Source organism: Hylobates moloch, unplaced genomic scaffold (assembly GCF_009828535.3).
Source record: "Hylobates moloch isolate HMO894 unplaced genomic scaffold, HMol_V3 SCAFFOLD_1, whole genome shotgun sequence".
NCBI classification, from domain to species: Eukaryota; Metazoa; Chordata; class Mammalia; order Primates; family Hylobatidae; genus Hylobates; species Hylobates moloch.
In genome coordinates, this window is record NW_026652276.1 from 216,648,653 (window position 1) to 216,670,424 (window position 21,772).

General features: G+C 43.0%; 2 protein-coding genes and 1 pseudogene across 2 annotated transcripts; 2 read left to right on the plus strand and 1 right to left on the minus strand.

Annotated features, from left to right (window-relative positions):
• The first annotated feature begins 6,888 nt into the window (after positions 1–6,888).
• Positions 6,889–7,503, plus strand: LOC116814395 (large ribosomal subunit protein eL15-like). The gene has a single exon (XM_032761856.2). It carries the CDS (start codon positions 6,889–6,891, stop codon positions 7,501–7,503), a length of 615 nt encoding a protein of 204 aa, XP_032617747.1.
• A 1,910-nt stretch (positions 7,504–9,413) lies between these two features.
• On the plus strand, positions 9,414–21,425 carry STMP1 (short transmembrane mitochondrial protein 1). Its single transcript, XM_032761857.2, has 3 exons — positions 9,414–9,513; positions 19,547–19,600; positions 20,884–21,425. Exons 1-3 carry the CDS (start codon positions 9,499–9,501, stop codon positions 20,956–20,958), a joined length of 144 nt encoding a protein of 47 aa, XP_032617748.1. The 5' UTR covers positions 9,414–9,498; the 3' UTR covers positions 20,959–21,425.
• LOC116809847 (U6 spliceosomal RNA) lies at positions 12,506–12,605 on the minus strand (annotated as a pseudogene).
• Positions 21,426–21,772: the final 347 nt, after the last annotated feature.

Below are 21,772 nucleotides of genomic sequence, written 5' to 3' on the forward strand. Positions count from 1 at the left end.
GTTGGATAGTTTGTTTTGAAAAGCTACATTTAAATTTTAAATAAATGTAGGATTTAAATATGACATTTTTACTGAGTGAATCAGTTTGGTGGGTTAGAAAATCAAAAAGAGGTACATACTCTCTTCCTAGTCATTACTACTGTAGTTTTGGTCAGTTAGTAATATAGAAATTATGTCTGAACTTAATCTGAACTGTAACAGCTGTTAATATACAACATAACCTTTTCTAAATATTTGTCTAGTGTTTTCTCAACTTATTTATTTATTTCTTTATTTTTTTGAGACTAAGTCTTGCCCTGTCGCCCAGGCTAGAGTGCAGTGGCACAATCAGATCACTGCAACCTCCACCTCCTGGGTTCAAGTGATTCTCCTACCTCAGCCTTCCAAGTAGCAGAGATTACAGGTGCCCGCCACTATGACCGGCTAATTTTTATATTTTTAGTAGAGACGGGGTTTCACCTTGTTTGCCAGGCTGTTCTCCAACTCCTTGACCTCAGGTGATCTGCCTGCCTCCGCCTCCTAAAGTGCTGGGATCACAGGTGTGACCTGGCCTTCCCAATTATTTTGAACAATTTTAAATCTTCAAAAGAGTTGGAAGAAAAGTACCATGAACCCATACAGCTTTCACCTAGATTCACCAGTTGTCAACAGTTTGCACATTTGCTTTTTTTTTTTTTTTATGTGTATATATATATATATATATATATATATGCTGGTTTTCTTCCCTAAATTGTAGACATTATGACGCTTTATCCCTAAATATTTTAGCAAGTAAGAACAAGGATATTTTCCTTCCTAACCACAACACCATTATCATATCCAAGAAATTTGACAATAAAATACAATAAAAATATCTAATCTGTCCATTAAAATTTCCTCAATTGTCCCAAAAATGCACTTTATAACTTTTTTTTTTACCCAGGATCCAATTAAGAATCACACATTGGCTGGGCACGGTGGCTCACGCCTGTAATCCCAGCACTTTGGGAGGCAGAGGTGGGCGGACCACGAGGTCAGGAGATAGAGACAAACCTGGCTAACACGGTGAAACCCCGTCTCTACTAAAAATACAAAAAAGGCCGGGCGCGGTGCCTCACGCTTGTAATCCCAGCACTTTGGGAGGCCGAGGCGGGCGGATCACGAGGTCAGGAGATCGAGACCACAGTGAAATACAAAAAATTAGCCGGGCGTGGTGGCGGGCGCCTGTAGTCCCAGCTACTTGGAGAGGCTGAGGCAGGAGAATGGCGTGAACCCGGGAGGCGGAGCTTGCAGTGAGCCGAGATCGCGCCACTGCACTCCAGCCTGGGCGACAGAGCGACACTCTGTCTCAAAAAAAAAAAAAAAAAAAAAAAAAAAAAATTAGCCAGGCATGGTGGCGGGTGCCTGTGGTCCCAGCTACTCGGGAGGCTGAGGCAGGAGAATGGTGTTATCTCTTTTTTTTATTTTTTGAGACAGAGTCTTGCTCTGTTGCCCAGGCTGGAGTACAGTGGCTTCATCTTGGCTCACTGCCACCTTTGCTTTCCGTGTTCAAGTGATTCTCATGCCTCAGCCTCCAGAGTAGCTGGGATTACAGGCATGCACCACCATGCCCGGCCTATTTTTGTATTTTTTTTTTTAGTAGAGACAGGGTTTCACTGTGTTGGCCAGTCTGCTCTTGAACCCCTGGCCTCAAGTGACCTGCCCACCTCGGCTTCCCAAAGTGCTAGGATTACAGGTGTGAGCCATCACACCCAGCCCAATATTTAGTTATCTCTTTAGTCAATTTTTATTCTAAAACAGTTCCCTGGCTTTTTGGAGGATGGGAGGCTTTTATAACTGATGTTTTTTAGCTGTTTTGGAAAAGGTCCTACAATTTGTTTTCTTTTGATTAGACTCAGGTTAAACAGTTGTGGCCAGACCCACACTTGTACAGTTGATTTGTGCCTTCAGTGTATCACATCAGGAGGAGGTGCATATCAGTGTGTCCAATTATATTAAGCTTGACCACTTGGTTAAGGTGGTATTTGACACACATCTTTGTTGTAAAATATATGTTTCCCATTATAATAAGTGATCCATGGAGGGATACTTCAAATATCTTGTTTTTAAAAAACCTTGCAACCGGGATGGGCCCCCGGCCCTTTTTTTTTTTTTTTTTAAGATGGAGTCTCGCTCTGTTGCCAGGCTGGAGTGCAGTGGCGCGATCTTGGCTCACTGCAACCTCCACCTCCCGGGTTCAAGCGATTCTCCTGCCTCAGCCTCCCAGGTAGCTGGGACTACAGGCATATGCCACCACGCCCAGCTAATTTTCATATTTTTAGCAGAGACAGGGTTTCACCATGTTGGCCAGGATGGTCTCGATCTCTTGACCTCGTGAACCACCTGCCTCAGTCTCCCAAAGTGCTGGGATTACAGGCGTGAGCCACCGCGCCTGGCCCAGTCGTCATGCTTTTTAATTTTGTCAATCTAATGGGTATAAAATATTATCTCAATTGATTTGCATATTTTGTGTACCATTCTTCCCCCCTTTAAAAAGCTTTACCCATTTTTTTTTCCTATTGGGTTTTTTCTTTTTGATGTGTAGGAGGTAATTACACATCCTGAATTTATATGTAACTGCTGAATTACGCATGGCTGAATTGAAGCCATTCAGAATGGCTTCAATTTTTTTTAGTTTTCTGTTTTCAGACAACTAGTCTGTTGGATTATCTTTTCAACTTTTTTTTTTTTTTTTTTTGAGACGGAGTCTCGCTCTCACGCTCAGGCTGGAGTGCAGTGGCGCGATCTTGGCTCACTGCAAGCTCCGCCTCCCGGGTTCACGCCATTCTCCTGCCTCAGCCTCCCAAGTAGCTGGGACTACAGGTGCCCACCACCATGCCTGGCTAATTTTTTTTTTGTAGTTTTAGTAGAGACGGGGTTTCACCGTGTTAGCCAGGATGGTCTCGATCTCCTGACCTCGTGGTCCACCCATCTCGGCCTCCCGACGTGCTGGGATTACAGGTGTGAGCCACTGTGCCCAGCCTATCTTTTCAACTTTTTTATGGTATACTTGTTTACATTTTAATGTGTCAAATCTTTTCCTTGATGGTACATGCTCTTTATCTAAAAATTTTCTCCCACTTGAAATCATAAAGATAGTCTTCCGTATTTTCTTTTGGCATTTAAAAATGTTGCCTCCTCCTTAGGTCATTAATTTCTCTGGCATTGATATTTGTGAATGGTATAATCTACATTTACTTTTTTCCATATGGATAATTTTATGATTTATTGAATAGCACATTCCTTCCCACTGATACCTTTGTCAATGCCTCAAATGGTAGCATACCAACACCTTGCTTTTTTCACTTGAGGATATTTCCATATCAACACATAAAGCTCTTTTCTCTTGCACAAGTATTTCAATGTAGATATATAGCATGATTTTAATCGTTAATTTATTGGTTAACATTGTTTCCAACCTTTTTCTACAATGAATGTTTTTGAGCATAATTTCAGCAATTGCTAGGAGAAAGTTAAGCTTATTTAAAATTATAGTTCTGGCCAAACTGCCTCCATGAAAGTTTTAACAATTCATTCCCCCCTCAATGTTGTGTAAACTGTGCCTCTTCCCCCACTACTTCTAACATAGTATGTCATCAAGCTGTTTAAATTTTATTGCATTTATTTTTTTTTTGAGACAGGATCTCACTTTGTCACCCAGGCTGGCATGCAGTGGTGCAGTCACAGCTCACTGCAGCCTTCACCTCCCAAGTTCAAGCAATCCTCCTGCCTCAGCACCCTCAAGTAGCTGGACTACAGGCGCACATCACACAGCCAGGTAATTTTTGTATTTTTTCATACAGATGGGGTTCCACCATGTTGCCTAGGCTGGTCTCAAACTCCTGGACTCAAGTGATCTGCCCACCTCAGCCTCCCAAAGTGCTGGGATTACAGGCGTGAGCCACCGCGCCTGGTCAAGCTTTCTGATTTTTGCCAATTTGGAGAAAAATGATACCTCATTATAGTATTAATCCACATTTCTCTTAGTGTTAACATAAATGCCACCCACAGTATCTTTTCATATGTTTGAACCATTTGTATTTCCTTTTCTGTGAACTGTTCAAATCCTTTGGCCATATTTTACTGAGCCATTGGTCTCACTGATTTGTAGCAGATCTTTATATAAAGGAAGTTAGCACTGTCACCTGTTTCACAAAAAGTGTTTACAGAATTTTTAAAATTTTATGTAGTTGATTTTCTCAATCTGTTATGGCTTCTGGGTTTTGTATAATGTTGGTCATGTGAAAAAGCTTCCACTCTCATTTGTAGATTATAAAATAACTTCTCTCTTTTTCTCCTAATGATTTTAATATTTTTTTGTCTTGTTTAAGCTGTTACTTATGTATGCAGTGCCATTTATGTTATCTGTAATTTATGTGCAAAGCGTGAAGTAGGAACCCAACATCATTATTTTTTCCAGGTAATGATCCTAGTTAGATGAGTATCATTTGCTGAATGATCCATCTTTTCTCCATTTAGTGCTTAGAATCACTGGTATGGGACTGGAAAAGGTGAAGATCAAAAAATTAGGATTTTAAAAGACAAGTAGCAGGAAGACCACTGGATAAGAGAATTGAGTAATGGTCCTTAAAGTGCTGGTCTCTTGGGGTATAGACTAGACAGAAAAGGACTGAAGCCTTCCAGAAGGGAGCTCATAGCTCATGAGAATATGGAATAGCTGAGTGGAGATCTGGCTAAGGTCAAAGGGCTGATAGGAGAGGAGGTAGGATTTGGGAGTACACTTCACAGGTCTAGGATATGACAAAGTGTTACGATCATGGTAGAACACTGCTGAGGGGGGTGAAGGTGAAGGTCACTGGAAGGAAGGAGTTCCGGAAAGTACAAGTGTATATGGCCTTGAAGTCACCCAAGATTACGATAATGTGGCACTGAAAGGAAGGCTGTGGGTTAGATGCCAAAGCCTTCAGTGAATGAGGAGACTGCCTCAGAAAGCAACAGATTAAGACATTAAGAAGGGCTAAAGGTAGGTTGGGTGCGGTGGCTCACGCTTGTAATCCCAGCATGTTGGGAGGCCAAGGCGGGTGGATCACGAGGTCAGGAGTTTGAGACCAGCCTGGCCAATACAATGAAACCCTGTCTCTACTAAAAATATAAAAATTAGCTGGGCATGGTGGCAGGCACCTGTAATCCCAGCTACTCAGGAGGCTGAGGCAGGAGAATCGCTTGAACCCAGGAGGCGGAGGTTGCAGTGAGCCGAGATGGTGGCATTGCACTTCAGCCTGGGTGACAAGAGCTAGACCCCACTGCAAAAAAAAAAAAAAAAAAAAAAAAAAAAAGGTTGGGGGAGCTAATGGTAAACAGGAAAGTAAAGGAAGTGTTTTATATATGGATGTTGAAGGGATAATCAGGAAGTAGCAGTGGGGAGCAAAAGAGTCTTGCCTTGCTTCTCCATGCCCTGTGGTTATTTAGAGAAAACACCTTTGAAAAAGCCTTAGAGGAAAAGCTGGGCTTCATTTAAGCCTTATCTTAAGGAGAGGATAAGGTTCTATGAAAGAAATTTTAACAACTATCCTTATATTGTGTTCAGAGGCTGTGCCAGACACTTGTTGGGCGCTGAGGATGGAGTCATGAGCTCAACAGGTGAAGTCCTCACCCTCAGTGTAGCTCACAGTCCGGCATCTTGCAACTCGAAGTCTGGTCCATACACCAGCAACATCATTTGGGGTTGAAAGAAATGCAGAAAGTTAGGCCCTACCATAGACATACTGAATCAGAACATGTAGTTTAATAAGATGCCCAGGTGATGTAAATGAAGATTAAAGTTGAGAAGCACTGGTTAAGTCTTGAGTGAGTCAAGTTTTAACCTGGACAGACTGGAAAGTATGGTGTGTTGTAGCCATCTCCTAGTATCCCTTCCCTCTTCCCTCTTGGCAGCCACTTTAGTTCAAAGAGACCCTGCCCTTTCTAGTTGTAGTTGATTGTGGAGCATCTGACACCATCTTGACCCATCAGTTTTCCTTTCCTTGGCATTCGAGAATGGCAAAGAGAGAGAGATCCTATGAGTAAACTCAACTTACTTGAGTTTACTTGTTAAATGGTGATATGGTTTGGCTCTGTGGCCCCTCCCAAATCTCATCTCCAATTGTAATCCCTGTAGCCCCGACTTGTTGATGGAGGGACCTGGTGAGAGGTGATTGGATCATGGGGGCAACTCCCCCATGCTGTTCTCTTGATGGTGAGTGAGTTCTCAAGAGATCTGATGGTTTAAAAGTGTTTGGCAGCTCCCCCCCTCCCTTTTTCTCTCCTGCTACCATGTGAGATGTGCCTTGCTTCCCTTTAGCCTTCCATCATGATTGTAAGTTTCCCGAGGCCTCCCCAGCCATGCAGAATTGTCAGTTAAACACCTATCCTCTACAAATTACCCAGTCTTAGGGAGTTCTTTATAGCAGTGTGAAAACAGACTAATACAAATGGCTAACTACAGAGTGTCTCTATTGGTTAGCCATTTAATAAATAAACTCAGGTCAGTTGCAGTGGCAATATGCTGGAAAGCAAAAAAAAACAAGAAGTGGGTGGGGAAGACAGAGAGAACAATGAGAGATGTTTGGAGAAATGCAGAAATAAGAAATGTTGCTTAGATTCCTATAGCTTTCCTATTCCCTAGGTAAACTAAACATCCTAAATCCCTTCCATTGATTGAACAGACCCTCTTTTTGGCCAAAGGGACTCCAGAAAGACCTTAAAACTGAGTTCCCAGACATGATGGTATGGGAGGTCAGACGTGCTTCGTTATATCCCCTCTCCTTTGCAGTTTAAATGCAACAACTGATCAGCATTAATGTTAAAACACAGACCGGGGTAGTAAGGCTCTTTCCTTTCTGTCTGGCAGCAGCCATCAGGTAAGCCAAAATGGATGCATACAAGTATATCCAGGAGCAATGGAGGAAGAAGCAGTCTGATGTCATGCGCTTTCTTCTGAGGGTCCGCTGCTGGCAGTACTGCCAGCTCTCTGCTGTCCACGGGGCTCCCTGCCCCACCTGGCCTGATAAAGCACGCCAGCTGGGCTACAAGGCCAAGCAAGGTTACATTATATATAGGATTCATGTTCACCATGGTGGCCGAAAATGCCCAGTTCCTAAGGGTGCAACTTATGGCAAGCCTGTCCATCATGGTGTTAACCAGCTAAAGTTTGCTCAAAGCCTTCAGTCCATTGCAGAGGAGCGAGTTGGACACAACTGTGGGGCTCTAAGAGTCCTGAATTCTTACTGGGTTGGTGAAGATTCCACATACAAATTTTTTGAGGTTATCCTCATTGATCCATTCTATGAAGTTATCAGAAGAAATCCTAACACCCAATCGATCACCAAACCAGTCCACAAGCAGAGGGAGATGCGTGGGCTGACATCTGCAGGCCAAAGGAGCTGTGGCCTTGGAAAGTGCCATAAGTTCCACCACACTATTGATGATTCTTGCTTGGCAGCTTGGAGAAGGCATGATACTCTCCAGCTCCACCGTTACCACTAATATAAGTAAATTTGGGCTGGGCGCGGTGGCTCATGCCTGTAATCCCAGCACTTTGGGAGGCCGAGGCAGGTGGATCACAAGGTCAGGAGATTGAGACCATCCTGGCTAACACGGTGAAACTTCGTCCCTACTAAAAATACAAAAAATTAGCCGGGCGTGGTGGCGGGCACCTGTAGTCCCAGCTACTCGGGAGGCTGAGGCAGGAGAATGGCGTGAACCCAGGAGGCGGAGCTTGCAGTGAGCGGAGATCGCGCCACTGCACTCCAGCCTGGGCGACAGAGCGAGACTCAGTCTCAAAAAAAAAGTTTGTAAAATTCATACCTACTAAACAATTTAGGACAGTCTTGTCTGCTTACAGGTGTTATTTGTCTGTTAAAACTAGTCTGCAAATTGTTTCATGAATGCTTTGTCAAATTATGAAAATTAAAGCACAATAATGTTTGAAGACAGTAAGTGATGGTGTATCTTGTTTCTAATAAGATGAACTTTTTTTGTCTTTGCTTTATCTTATTAGGGAGTTATATATCTTATTAGGGAGTTAGTGTTTAAAACATACTGTGTGGTATAATAGGCTTAAAATAAATTCTTTAAAAGAGAGAGAGAAAAACACACACACATACACAGACTAGAAGACTGACAGAACAGACTCTTTGTGGCGATGATACCAAATTGTCAACAGGACCTATGGCTATCCCAGGCAAGAAACCCAGCTGAGCCAGTGAAACTGAGGGCCAACCTGATGAGGCCTGCCAAAGGTAACTTCTCTCACTTGTTTTTAGTCACCTGCTCTTAGTGGATTAAAAAACCCATATAGCTAAAGTCACAGAGCTAAACAATATATATCTAAGCTCCCACTAGCTTCCTTACGGATAACATCTCTGACATCTGGGTTGCTTGATAAAGGTTTCTTGTTTTTCAGGAATTTGGGGTCAGTTCTTGTACAGTTTAAACCAGCTGGGACCACCAACCCCTCAACTGGGCCTGCATGAAAGCCCGATGGGTGTCCTTCTGACATTAGAGGGCCAAAACCTCCACCCTCAGATCATGCTAAGGATGTCATTTTGTGACCCTGTATCATATGAAGCGCCATGAAGCTTGACTACCTCGCACAGATAACCCATTGCCAAACTTTTCCTTACCTCCAACCGCCTTTCCCCACACCTCAGACCACCCTGCTCCTCTATCCCATAAATATCCCTAAAACCCATCTTTGGGGAGGCAGATTTGAGATCTGTTCTCCCGTCTCCTCGGCTGGCTGCCTGGTGAATAAACCCTTTCTCTGATACAAAACTCATCATCTCAGTGACTGGCGTGAGGCACACGGCAGCATGGGCCCCATACGGTATCACCAGACTCCAAAGCCCGCCATCCGAGCTTCTTAAGCACCCAGCCTCTACCTTGGGTCCTCAACGCTGATTACACAACACACCTGCGGAGCTTTGAGAGCCACAAGCCTCCTTTCCTCCCCGCAAAGTCCAGCTGGGCCCAAGTAGAAGATGTCGCAAAAGCCCCCACGATTCAGCTGCGAACCTAGGGATGGGACCCGCTGCTCATGCCGTCCTTCTAGGCCAGAGAGCCCTAAGCTGGGCTGTGTATCAGAATAGTCCGCGTGCTGAGAATAATATAGATTCCTGGGCCCCGGCCCAGGTTTACAGAGGCGGGATGCTCAAGGCTGCCCAGCCGGAATCGGAACTTGCTCCTCGCAAGTCCTGTCGCGCGCTCGCTGCCCCGCCAGTTCAGGCGGTGAGGCCGACGCGCTCCGCCAGGGGGAACCTGGGAGCTGCGACGCTGCGAGTCGTTTCCGGGCGCGGGCTGAGCAGGAGGAGCGGGGCGTGGCGTGGCGTGGTGTGGCGTGACCCGGAAGTCGACGGGGGTTCCGCCCCCCCCCCCCCCCCCCCCCCCCCCCCCCCCCCCCGCGCATGGGGAGGTAGGCTCGGACCGGCCCGCGGAGCTGCTGCAGTCCTTCGCGCCGTCCTCGCCCTCCCCACCGACATCATGCTCCAGTTCCTGGTGAGTGGAGCTGCCGAAGAGCGGGGCCCGCTGCGTGGGGCGTGCCTCGGACCCCATTTCCCCCTTGAGGACTGCTGACCCCGCCGACCCGGCCTGGGCGTGGGTCCCGCGGTCCCTTCGGCCCCCGCGCCTGGTCGTCGCCTCGCAGGGCGGCCGTTTTCTTCCTGCCTCCTCAGAAAATCCCTTTGCCAATATTTTTCTGCAGCCATCCAAGTCCCTAAAACTTTGAGGTGTCAGAGAGTGTGCGTTTCCAGAGCTACTTACTGTGTGCCGCGCCCCGCGCTCATTGTGTAATCCTCGCATTAAAGCTTGTGTGGTCCTTGATGACTTTTCGTAGTCCGCCCCCCTTTCTTTCTGCGCTCCTGTTTCATTACATAGTCGCCGGCCGGTCCCTGCTGTGGAGCCCTGCTAGTTGGCATTTCTGAGGAGGTAGGAAGGCCAGGAATAAATCGTAAATTAGCCACCTCACGAAGTCCAAGAGGCTAAGTCCTCATCAGACCTTTCGGAGTTGGAGGAATGAGTCAGACACTGGTATACAAGTAATTTTTCCCAAAATGAGTAAGCATGAGTAAGCAGACTATTTCTCCTGGCTCCTTATTTGAGTTAAAAACGAGTTTTCTGGCAAAACTCGGTATATTTCAAAGATTGCCTGGTGAAGGTTCCAGGAGGAGTTGCTCATCAAATTTTCAAGTGAAAGTTTTTCTGCCAAGCTATTGTGCATTCAAAACTTGATGCTTTCAACCTCTAATTCTTTTTTTTTTGAGACGGAGTCTCGCTATGTCGTCAGGCTGGAGTGCAGTGGCGCGATCTCGGCTCACTGGAAACTCCGCCTCCCGGGTTCAAGCGATTCTCCCTCCTCGGCCTCCGGAGTAGCTGGGATTACAGGCGCGCACCAGGATGCTCGACTAATTTTTGTATTTTTAGTAGAGACGGGTTTCACCAAGTTGGCCAGGCTGGTCCCGAACTCCTGACCTCAAGTGATCAACCCGCCTCAGCCTCCGAAAGTGCTGGGATTACAGGCGTGAGCCACCGCTCCCTGCCCGGATGCTGTATCTTTTTTGTTTGTTTGTTTTGACGGAGTCTTGCTCTGTCGCCAGGCTGGAGTGCAGTGGTGCGATCTTGGCTCACTGCAACCTCCGCCTCCTGGGTTTAAGCGATTCTCCTGCCTCAGCCTGCCGTGTAGCTGGCGCGCGCCAGCAGTCCCAGTTAATTTTTGTATTTTTAGTAGAGACGGGGTTTCACCCTGTTGGCCAGGATGGTCTTGATCTCCTGACCTCGGGATCCGCCTGCCTCAGCCTCCCAAAGTGCTGGGATTACAGGCGTGAGCCTCCACGCCTGGCCCCAAATGCTGTATCTTTATCAAAGAGATTAAAACACAAAATGCACCCCTTTTGTCCTTTTGAAAGATGGTAATGGTTTGTTAAATCCAGTTAGTCAAAAGAGTGTCCTTAATCTGCCCAGCCAAGACAGGGCTGCTCCTTTGCCTCTAGGAGTTTCTGTAGTGTCCTAACTAGATGTTAGTTTAGGAGTTCAGAATAATGACAGTCATTTTCTTGTAGTAAACACTAGATTAAAAGCGGTATCACTTACCTCCAGAGTATAGGATGATGTAATTGAGCTGCCTGCTATATCTGTTGCTCATTGATAAACTGAGAGGACATGATTCAATTACAGTTAACTTTCTAAGTGGTTTTGCAGAATGAGTCTGTTTGGTTTTGCAATAAACTTTTACTGTGTGTTAATTTTTTTTTTTTTTTTTTTTTTTTTGAGACATGGTTTCTCTTTGTCACCTAGGCTAGAGTCCAGCGGCACAATCATGGCTCAGTGCAGTCTTTAACTCCTGGCCTCAAGCAGTCTTCGCACCTCAGCCTCTTTAGTAGTAGCTAGGACTACAGGCCCGCACCACCACCCCTGACTAATTTTTAATTTTTTTTTTTGTAGAGACAGGTTTTGTCTAGGCCTCCCACACTGTTGGGATTACAGGCATGAGCCACTGTGCCTGGTCAGATTCTGATTTGAGAATTCAGAATTCTCGGTATTTAAGGAGAGATGCTAAAGCTGTCCATTATATTCCTAGCTCAGAAGTAACTCTCCCCTTCTGGTCTTCCACCTCATTGCTTTTTTTTTTTTTTTTTTTTAATTAAATAAGTGGATAGCATTACTTTTCACATTGATTCCATCTCTGTCAAATGAGCCACTGACTCTAAAGTTGAGCAAGTATTTCTCTTTGTGTTCAGTCATTTCATCTATAAAAAAATCACCATCATGTTCTAGTGTTTAAGAGGTTAAACTTCAGAGTCAGACTTCTCAGTTTGAACCCTGCCTCCCATCGTTTTCAAGCTGTGGTAGCATGGGTGGGCTGTTGAAATTTTCTGTGCTCCCATTTCCACATCTGAAAATGCAAACCCACCTCACACTTTTGTTGTGAGGATTAAAAATGAGTTAACACATTAAAGAACTTAGAAACAGGAGCACTCAACAAGGATTCAGATAGTGTTCAGTTTTTCTTTTGCAGGGTGTCATTTGAACCCTGATGAGTTTCTTCTCAAGTGGGGATTAGCTTCTCTCAGAAGGGTAGGTGATAGAAAAGGTTTAGAAGTGATGAAACAGTCACAGGTTAAGCAGGTGCATTGTCATTACACATTTTGGAACCCTCTAAGATGTTTCTCCTACAGTTGTGATTTGTGGACAGTTTGAAAACCACTGCACTTGCTTGTGTTGGTGATAACTTCCTTCCATTGTTCATATTCCTCCTCAGATTAAAATATTCTCGCTTTGTCCCTATCTTGAAGAGACCTTGCTCCTGTGATTTTCCCCTTTTCTTTTACTGCAGTTTTTCCCCTTTATTATTATTTTTTTTAATAGTAGAGATAGGGTCTCACTATATTGCCCAGGCTGGTTTTGAACTCCTGGGCTGAAGCAATCCTCCCACTTCAGTCTCTCAAAATGTTGGATTATGGGCTTGAGCCACTGCTCCTAGACTTTTTTTTTTTTTTAAATGCAGTGCTTCAGAAATTTGTATGTCATCTTTGCGCAGGGGCCATTCTGATCTATCATTCCAGTTTTAGTGTATGTGCTGCCAAAGTGAGCACCACCCTTTCTTTTACTGCAGTAAAAGACACCTCTTTGCAGATAGTTACCAACACTACCTGAGGAAAGCTACTGCTTCCTTAATCGTAAGGTTTAGCTAGAGTTATTTTAAGGATGCTTTTGGCAAGAAGCTAACATGATGGCACTGCTGGGGGCTTTGTGCACACTGCCTATGATGCTGTTATTGTGTTATTGTAATCTGTTGCTTTTTTTTTTTTTGAGACAGACTCTCACTCTGTCACCCAGGCTGGAGTGCACTGGTGCCATCTTGGCTCACTGCACCCTCCGCCTCCTGGATTCAAGCGATTCTCCTGCCTCAGCCTCCCAAGTAGCTGAGATTACAGGCATATGCCACCACACCTGGCTAATTTTATATTTTTTAGTAGAGATGAGGTTTCACCATGTTGGCCAGGCTGGTCTCGAACTCCTGACCTCAAGTGATTTCCCCACCTCGGCCTCCCAAAGTGCCGGGATTACAGGCATGAGCCCCTGCACCCAGCCGGTTTTCCCTTTATCCTTTTTGCCTTCCTAAATACTCTTCATGGCCCCACTCTGATCTTTTTCCATGAGGCCGTCCTGATGACTTATGCTCCTGAAACCTTTACGCTATTATGTCTTTTGTTTTGTTTTTGAGACAGAGTCTCGCTCTGTCACCCAGGCTGGAATGCTGTGGTGCAATCTCGGCTCACTGCAACCTCTGCCTCCCAGGTTTGAGCGATTCTCGTGCCTTACCATCCCAAGTAGCTGGGATTACAGACGTGTGCCACCATCCCCAGCTAATTTTTGTATTTTTAGTAGACACAGGGTTTCGCCATGTTGGCCAGGCTGGTGTCAAACTCCTGGCCTCATGTGATCTGCCCACCTCTGCCTCCCAAAGTGCTGGGATTACAGGTGTGAGCCACTGTGCCTGGCCTTACACTATTACACTGTTATGATCCATTTCCTCATTTATTTAGGTCTCATGTCTTTTCATTAACTTCTGAATAATTATCTTGCACCTTGTTTGTTATGTTTATTTCTATTTTGTTAATTATTTCACCAGTTGATGAACATTCAAGATGTTTCCACTTTTGGCTATGTTGAGTAATCTTGCTAGGAATATTTGTATACAGGCTTTTGTGTGGATATGTATTTCAGTTCTGTTGAGTATATACCCTAAAGTGGGATTGCTACATCATATGATATCTTTATGCTCAACTTTTTGAGGAACTTTTGGACTGTTTTCCAGAGTAGCTGCCCCATTTTGCATTCTCACCAGTAATGTATGACGCTTTCAGTTTCTCCACATCTCGCCAACATTTCGTGTAGCTCTTACTGTTTTTGTTAAAGTAATTCTAGTGGGTGTAACGTAGTTCCTCATTATGGTTTTGCTTTGCATTTCCTCAGTGACTAATGTTGAGCATCTTTTCATGTGCTTGTTGACTGTAGCTTTGGAGAAATCTTTTCACATCATTTGCCCATTTTTATTTTTGTTTTATTTTATTTATTTATTTTCGAGACAGAGTCTCACTTTGTCGCCCAGGCTGGAGTGCAGTGGTGCAGTCTCGGCTCACTGCAACCTCTGCTTCGTGGGTTCAAGCGATTTCTCCTGCCCCAGCCTCCTGAGTAGCTGGGACTACAGGCGTCCACCACCATGCCTGGCTAATTTTTGTATTTTTAGTAGAGGCAGGGTTTCACCAAGTTGGCCAGGCTGGTGTTGAACTCTTGACCTCAGGTGACCCACCCACCTTGGCCTCCCAAAGTGTGGGATTACAAGTGTGAACCACTGTGCCTGGCCAATTTGCCCATTTTTAAATTGAGTATTTTTGTGTCACTCAGTTGTAAGAATTATTTATATATTCTGGATATAGATCCCTTATCAGATATATATTTGAAAATATTTTATCTCATTCTGTGTGTTGTCTTTTGACTTTCTTGATGGTATTCTCTGAAACACAGACATTTTTAATTTTGATGAGGTCTAATTTTTTTTTTTGGTTGCTTGTACTTTTGGTGTCATAGCTAAGAAAACTATTTGCCCAGCCCCACTCATGAAGGTTTACGCCTATGATTTTTTCAAAGAGTTTTATAGTTTTAGCTCTTACATTTAGGTCTTTAATCCATTTTGAGTTAATTTTTGTATATAGTGTGAGGTAGGAGTCCAACTTTATTCTTTGCATGTGGATATCCCATTGTCCCAGCACCATTTCTTGAAAAGATTATTCCCAGCACCATTTCTTGGAAAGACTGTTCTTTCCATATTGAGTGCCTGGGCGCTCTTGTTGAAAATCACTTGACTATAAGCCTTTACGGTGTATTCCTGGGCTCTCCACTCTATTCCATTGATCTTTATTGATCAATAGAAACAGTTCAGTCTTGTTTGCTTGCCACCACAGTAATCGGCTTTTCTCTAATAGGTACTTCATTTTCTTAAAAAAAAAAAAAAAAAAAACTTTTTAAATTTCTACATCTTTTCATCATCTAGTAGGTCCTTGCTTCCTCAGCCTTTTCTGAGTATAGGTACTGGGAGAGTGCTTCTCAGGCAGTGCTTTCATCGTGTTGCTGAGGGCAAAGAGTAGTCAGTGGCTCCCTACCACGATTGCATGTGAAGAAAACTCCCCTGCCTCTGTTGCCCAGGCTGGAGTGCAGTGGCATGATCTCAGCTCACTGTAACCTCTACCTCCTGGGCTCAAGTGATCCTCCCACCTCAGCCTCCAGAGTAGCTGGGACTACAGATGTATGCCACCACACCCGGCTAATTTTGCATTTTGTTGGTAGAGATGTGGTTTCACCATGATGCCCAGGCTGGTCTCAAACTCTTGGGCTCAGGGCATCCTCTCACCTTGTCTTCCCAAAGTGCTGGGATTACAAGCGTAGCCATTGTACCTGGCTGCCCTACCTGCTTGTCGAAGCCCAACATCTAGACCTTCCCAGCTTTCCATACTTAATTCTCTCCATTCTTTAACTCAAATTCTCTTTTCCAGTCAGGCCTGTTTCTTTTATGCCAGTCATGACATCTCCATTCCCATCTTGTGCGTTGATTTTCCACATTCAGTTTTCTTTGCATTTCCTTTACCAGTTGTATTAGTCCGTTTTCACACTGCTGATAAAGACATACCCAAGACTGGGTAATTTATATGGGAAAAAGGATTTAATGGACTTAACAGTTCCACATGGCTGGGGAGGCCTCACAATCATGGCAGAAAGCAAGGAGAAGCAAGTAACGTCTTACATGGATGGCAGCAGACAAAGAGAGCTTGTGCAGGGGAACTCTTCTTTATGAAACCATCAGATCTCATGAGACCTATTCACTATCACGAGAACAGCATGGGAAAGACCTGCCCCCATGATTCAGTTACCTCCCACTGGGTCCCTCCTGCAATGTGGGAATTCAAGATGAGATTTCGGTGGGGACACAGCCAAACCGTATCACCAGTTTAAATGTGAACACTTAGCATATTTAGAGCCTTTAATATCAACCTGAGGTACATATTTTTCAAATATGATTTCTTAATCACTTCTGTATCATTCATTTTGCCACTTAATGCATGGCCTACTTCTGATTTTTGGAGCATCTGTTATCATTGAAAATCCTGTGCAGGGTCCTGCCTTCTGTTGTTATGTAACTATTTTACCTAGCATTTCTTCCTATTCATCATATAAGTTCTCTAAGGGCAGAGATCATTTTTAATCCTTTCATGGGGCTAAATATTAAGTTGATTTTTAGTATATTAAGGTCTGCAGTCCCTTAATCAAAATCTTTAGGGGCCATATGTATTTGGGAAATCAGATTTCTTTCAGATTTTAGAAAAGTAATAAGCTGCATCATGTACCTCGGTACTTAACACCCCCAGCAGCATCTGGGATAGCACTTTGTAACCAAATGTATTAAAATTTTTGGTGTGAGACATATTCTCCAGCGAGGAGGTCTAAGGCAGGATCCTATATTTAAAGATTTCTGTTTCTATAGCAAAAAATGATTATTCACACTGAAGTGTGATAATGACTGTAGTCTCCTATTAGTTCAGGTCAGGTATGCTTTTGCTACCAAATTAGTTATGATGAAATGTAGTTTGGATTGAGTTGGGTTTCAGAATTGTGGATAATGGATTGTGGCGCTTCACTGATTCTTAGTGTACTCTCTATTTATAGAGCTGACAATGTGATTCTTCTGTTGTGTACTGCTCTGTGCCAGTCCAGACTTCTCTTTTGGGGCTCTTAGCTCCAGCATCTTCTTCCCATCTATTTTTCCTGTACACTACTTTCCTCATCTCAGTCCTCTGTTCTCAAACTTCCAGTGTTTTACTATTAATTGTCCCCAATGTTCCTGTGAAAAGAAGCTACTTTTTCATACCCCTAAAGTCTCAAAATTATTGCAGAGAGGGTGTGATAGTAATGCACTTAGTGTTGAGCTTGGGAAGAAAGCATTGCACTCCTTATGCCACAGTCTTCTCTACAGGGAATACTAAGGGGTGACCATGTGATATGGGGGAAGCAGGGCATTGTGATGGCATTCAGCTGACAGAACTACTGATGAGGTTTCCAGGTCTTGGCCTGGAAGAAGTTAGGCATTCTTGGCCTGCAAGGAGGTTTCAGACTCATCCAAGACCTCCTATAATCTGACTCCAGTCTAACCTCTCAGACTGAGTCACTGTTCCTTAGATTTAGGTTTCACTTTTTTGTCTAAACTTGCCTATTGACCATCCCATGAACAACATACTGTATATGCTTTTCTGGCTTCATGCATTTTTCCCAACATTTCTCTTAGTGGTATTTTTCTTGTGTATTTAATCTTATGATACTCCTTTGGTAGATCTGATAGTATTCTGAAACTGGAATTGATATGACTTGTTTAGAGGCTCATGGTTTTTGTTTTGTGTTGTGTTTTAAAATAATCATGAGTTTTTCTTGTGCCCTGATACCTGGCAAATTTGCCAAAATGAAGCCACGTTAGGCATGCCACATTTATTTAGAGACACATATGGTAAGAACTAGGAATCTTAGAATGTTGGAGCTGGACATTACATTGTGAGTATAATGTTTTATAAATCAGGAAGCTCATATCAGCAAAGCTCCAGAGAGGTTAAGTGTCTTTCTTTAGGCACACCGCTTGATAGTGGTGGAACCAGAACTCGATTATTTTTTTTGAAAGTTTTTAAATCCCATGGTTTTTCTTTTTGGTGTTAGAGCTAATACTTTCATTTGATTTGTTTTCTCTTCTTTTAAGCAAATTTAATACTCCTTCTGGATTTGGAAAACCACTTCCTACCTGGTTTCAACCCATAGGAGAAAAAAATCATTCTCCTTCAAGGTGCAACATTGGTAAAAGTAGGATTTTGCAGGCCATATCTGATTAATCAAATGATCAGAATGGTCTATGATTAGAGATTAGATAGCCTCTTCTATGTTTCTTATTGCTAACAACAAACCAATTTAAATTATGCTTTTGGTGTTTCAAGCTTAGTAAGTTTAAAGTGTACTAAGGACCCAGCTGCATTCTGTTCCCCTATGTGCATCTCCAACTTGAAGAGAAGGTTCAGTCATGCCATGTGTGATTGATGGTGTTAAGTGCCACATTTTATTTTTTTAAACCTCTCTGCTGTGTATTAATTGAATAAAAGCAACAATGATTAAAGAAAATCATGAAAAAAACTGATGCTAGTTTGAATTTATAAAATGAGAAATTAAGCTCCAGATGGAGCCTCTTAGTTACCAGAGGAAAACAGGGAATTATTATCATTAAAACTCAAAGCTGAGGAGTCTTGGCCCTTTTGGGTTTATCTAAATTTTCATGAACCGGTTTTTGTTTAGGAAAATAGTCACCAAATGGGATAAATATTTAAAGTTTTCTAAAAATTGCACCTGTTTCTTGTCACTGTGTTTCCCACCGGCCTTAAATGTCCTGCCTGTTAGACTGTACCTGTGGCAGAGTGCTAAGCCATATGTGCTCTCAGTGGTGTGTCAGAGTTTTCTCTTCTTTTCTGTCATCACATATTTTAGTTTTTGAGTGTGAAGCTAATGTAGATTGTCCTGTCCTCCTTGTTGTGAATGTCCTTGGAGAAGTCCCTTCCCATCCTGGGCCTCAGGTTCCTCTTTTGAACTATGAAGAGATTGTAAACTGTGACGAGTCCCTTCATTCTCTGAGATCCTATGATTTGACTGAATATTTATTTATTTTGAGACAGAATCTTGCTCTGTCTCCCAGGCTGGAGTGCAGTGGCACAATCTCAGCTCACTGTAACCTCTGCCTCCCGGTTTCAAGTGATTCTCCTGCCTCAGCCTCCCGTGTAGCTGGGATTACAGTGTGAGCCACCACGCCTGGCTAAGTTTTGTATTTTTAGTAGAGACGAGGTTTCCCCATGTTGGCCAGGCTGATCTCAAACTCCTGACCTTAAGTGATCTACCACCTTGGCCTCCCAAAGTGCTGGGATATAGGCGTGAGCCTCTGTGCCCGGCCTTGACTGAATACTTTAAAAACTGAGTAGTTTTTATTTGATTTAAAAAGGAATAACAATATCCATAACCAAAAAAAGACAAAAAAATTGCAGCATTCAACAAGAAAAATCAGAACTTTGGCTTGAGTTTCCAGAACTTGTAGTCAAGTATTTATGTGGGTTGTGAGGGGATAAGAGAATTTAGGGTAGCTTTATACAGTGTTACCATTTATTCTTTTTTGTTGTTTTATTTTTTTCTTATGTTTGGTTGGTGTCACCATTTATTCTTTTGTATGCTGTTTAGCCTCTGGAGAGGGCATCGCTGTGTCTATAGAAGAAAAATGTGACTCTCATGTTGTACACAGCCCTAGACTGGACATCAAGCTTCTTAGGAAGATATTGTCCTAAGCTTCTTAGGAAGATACTGTCCTAAGCTTCTTAGGAAGATATTGTCTATGTTATTTTAGTTTGGAATCAGACTGGCACAGGACTCGGTAGGCACTATAACTCTTACTGTTCTATTTTTTCAGCTTGGATTTACATTGGGCAACGTGGTTGGAATGTATCTGGCTCAGAACTATGACGTAAGTGGCCATATCCATGACTTCCTTGATTCCATGTAACTGTTTTAGAGTGACTTTTCTTTGTTTGAGGTGAGGTGTGACTTCCAGCATAAATGCAGTCCATAGGGCTGAGGCAAAACTCCTGAATATTGTAGAATGGTTTGCCATTGTTTGAAAAAGTAATCCAACTCATGAAACAGCTGTCCTCCATATCACCACAAGAGGGCAAAATCCCTTCAGTTTAGCTGGGCTTATGATCATCCTCAGCTGTGGCTTGTTAGCCGAGAGTAATATTAAGTTGGGCTCTTAAAATTCTTTGGGAAATCATGTGATAAGTGAGAATTTAAAAATTAATTGGATAATATTTTCAGCCCCACAACCCAGTAGTAGAGATGACTTAGAATTTTGGAGATGCATCTGGGTAGGGGGACTGAAAAATATAGATCTATATTCCATCTCAAAATTCTAAGTGTAGCACATTTGAGGACAGAGTTTTGTGAAGTTGTATTAACCTCGCTTTATAGATGGTGACGTTGAAAACCAAGTGGTGCAGCAGCCTATGAATGGGGATTCTGGACAGGTGTTTGAAAAAGACAAGCAAGGGAAACATGATTCTAACTTGATTTGTTATAAAGCTTTTCATATGACAAAGGGAATTCCTTTGTCAACCTTCGTTTGAGTCATACAGTTTTCTAGGCAAAGGCTATATTATGTCACATTTATTGTTTATAGGTACAACCTTTACTTGGCACCAGATCGAGCGGAAGTGGGTATACAAAAATAGAAGTGGGTTTCAGAGAAGGAGCATACTTATCTGACAACTTCTGATATCTTTCATATGCAGTTATAAGGCTAAGAAATACCACTATTGGCCGGGTGCAGTGGCTCACGCCTGTAATCCTAGCACTTTGGGAGGCCGAGGTGGGCAGATTGCTTGAGCTCAGGAGTTCGAGACCAGCCTGGGCAGTGTGACGAAAGCCCATCTTTACAAAAAATACAAAAATTAGCCACGGGTGGTGGCATGTCCGTGGTCCCAACTGCTTGCAGGACTGTGGTGGGAAGGATCACTTGAGCTCTGGAGGTCAAGGCTGCAGTGACCTGTGTTTGCACCATTGCCCTCCAGCCTGAGTGACAGAGTGAAACCCTATCTCAAAAAAGAAAGCAAAAAGAAATAACCACTATTTAGCAGATCTCTTTTGGAGGAAGATAAAAGCTTGTAAAACCATTTATCTTTGGAGGAAGAGAAGTAAAAGAATATTGATTAGGTAGATGCAAAATTATAATAATCTTTTTTCTCTTTAAAGATACCAAACCTGGCTAAAAAACTTGAAGAAATTAAAAAGGACTTGGATGCCAAGAAGAAACCCCCTAGTGCATGAGACTGCCTGCAGCACTGCCTTCAGGATACACTGATTCTACTGCTCTTGAGGGCCTCCTTTACTATCTGAACCAAAAGCTTTTGTTTTCATCTCCAGCCTCAGCACTTCTCTTTGCTAGACCCTGTGTTTTTTGCTTTAAAGCAAGCAAAATGGGGCCCCAATTTGAGAACTACCCCACATTTCCAACATACTCACCTCTTCCCATAATCCCTTTCCAACTGCATGGGAGGTTCTAAGACTGGAATTAGGGTGCTAGATTAGTAAACATGACTTTTAATGAGTAGTGTCTTCTTTATTGTTTGCGATTTTTACTACCTTTTGTCAAGAGAAAAATTGATGAGTTTTGTATAGCTGGTCAGATACAAATAATAGTGACTTCACAGTTTAGTAATTATAATGGGTACTTGTTAAACATTTGGTACTAAATTATGTTGCTGCAAAGTAATTAAAATTAATATCTAGAGCTAGTTTCTGGTGAATTATTCATTTATTTTTGTACTGTTGTTAGGCAGCTCTGAAGTTGCTAATTTAACCAATAAGTCAATTTGCTATTCATTAAGAAACTGAGATTCTGAGAATCCTGTCAGGAATTGGGGAATGAAAAAATACGCAAAATAATGGTCTTTGTCCCAGTAGAGTTCATAGTCTATTTAGTGTGCATGTTTTTCCTTAATGATGTATTTGATCTGACTTTTTGCCTTCTCAAAAGAATCATACTTGGTATTACAGGTACATTTGATATTATATGATGGATAAGTGAAAAATTTTTAAAGGAGATTTTATACCTTTTCACATTAAAAAAGGTATTTATATT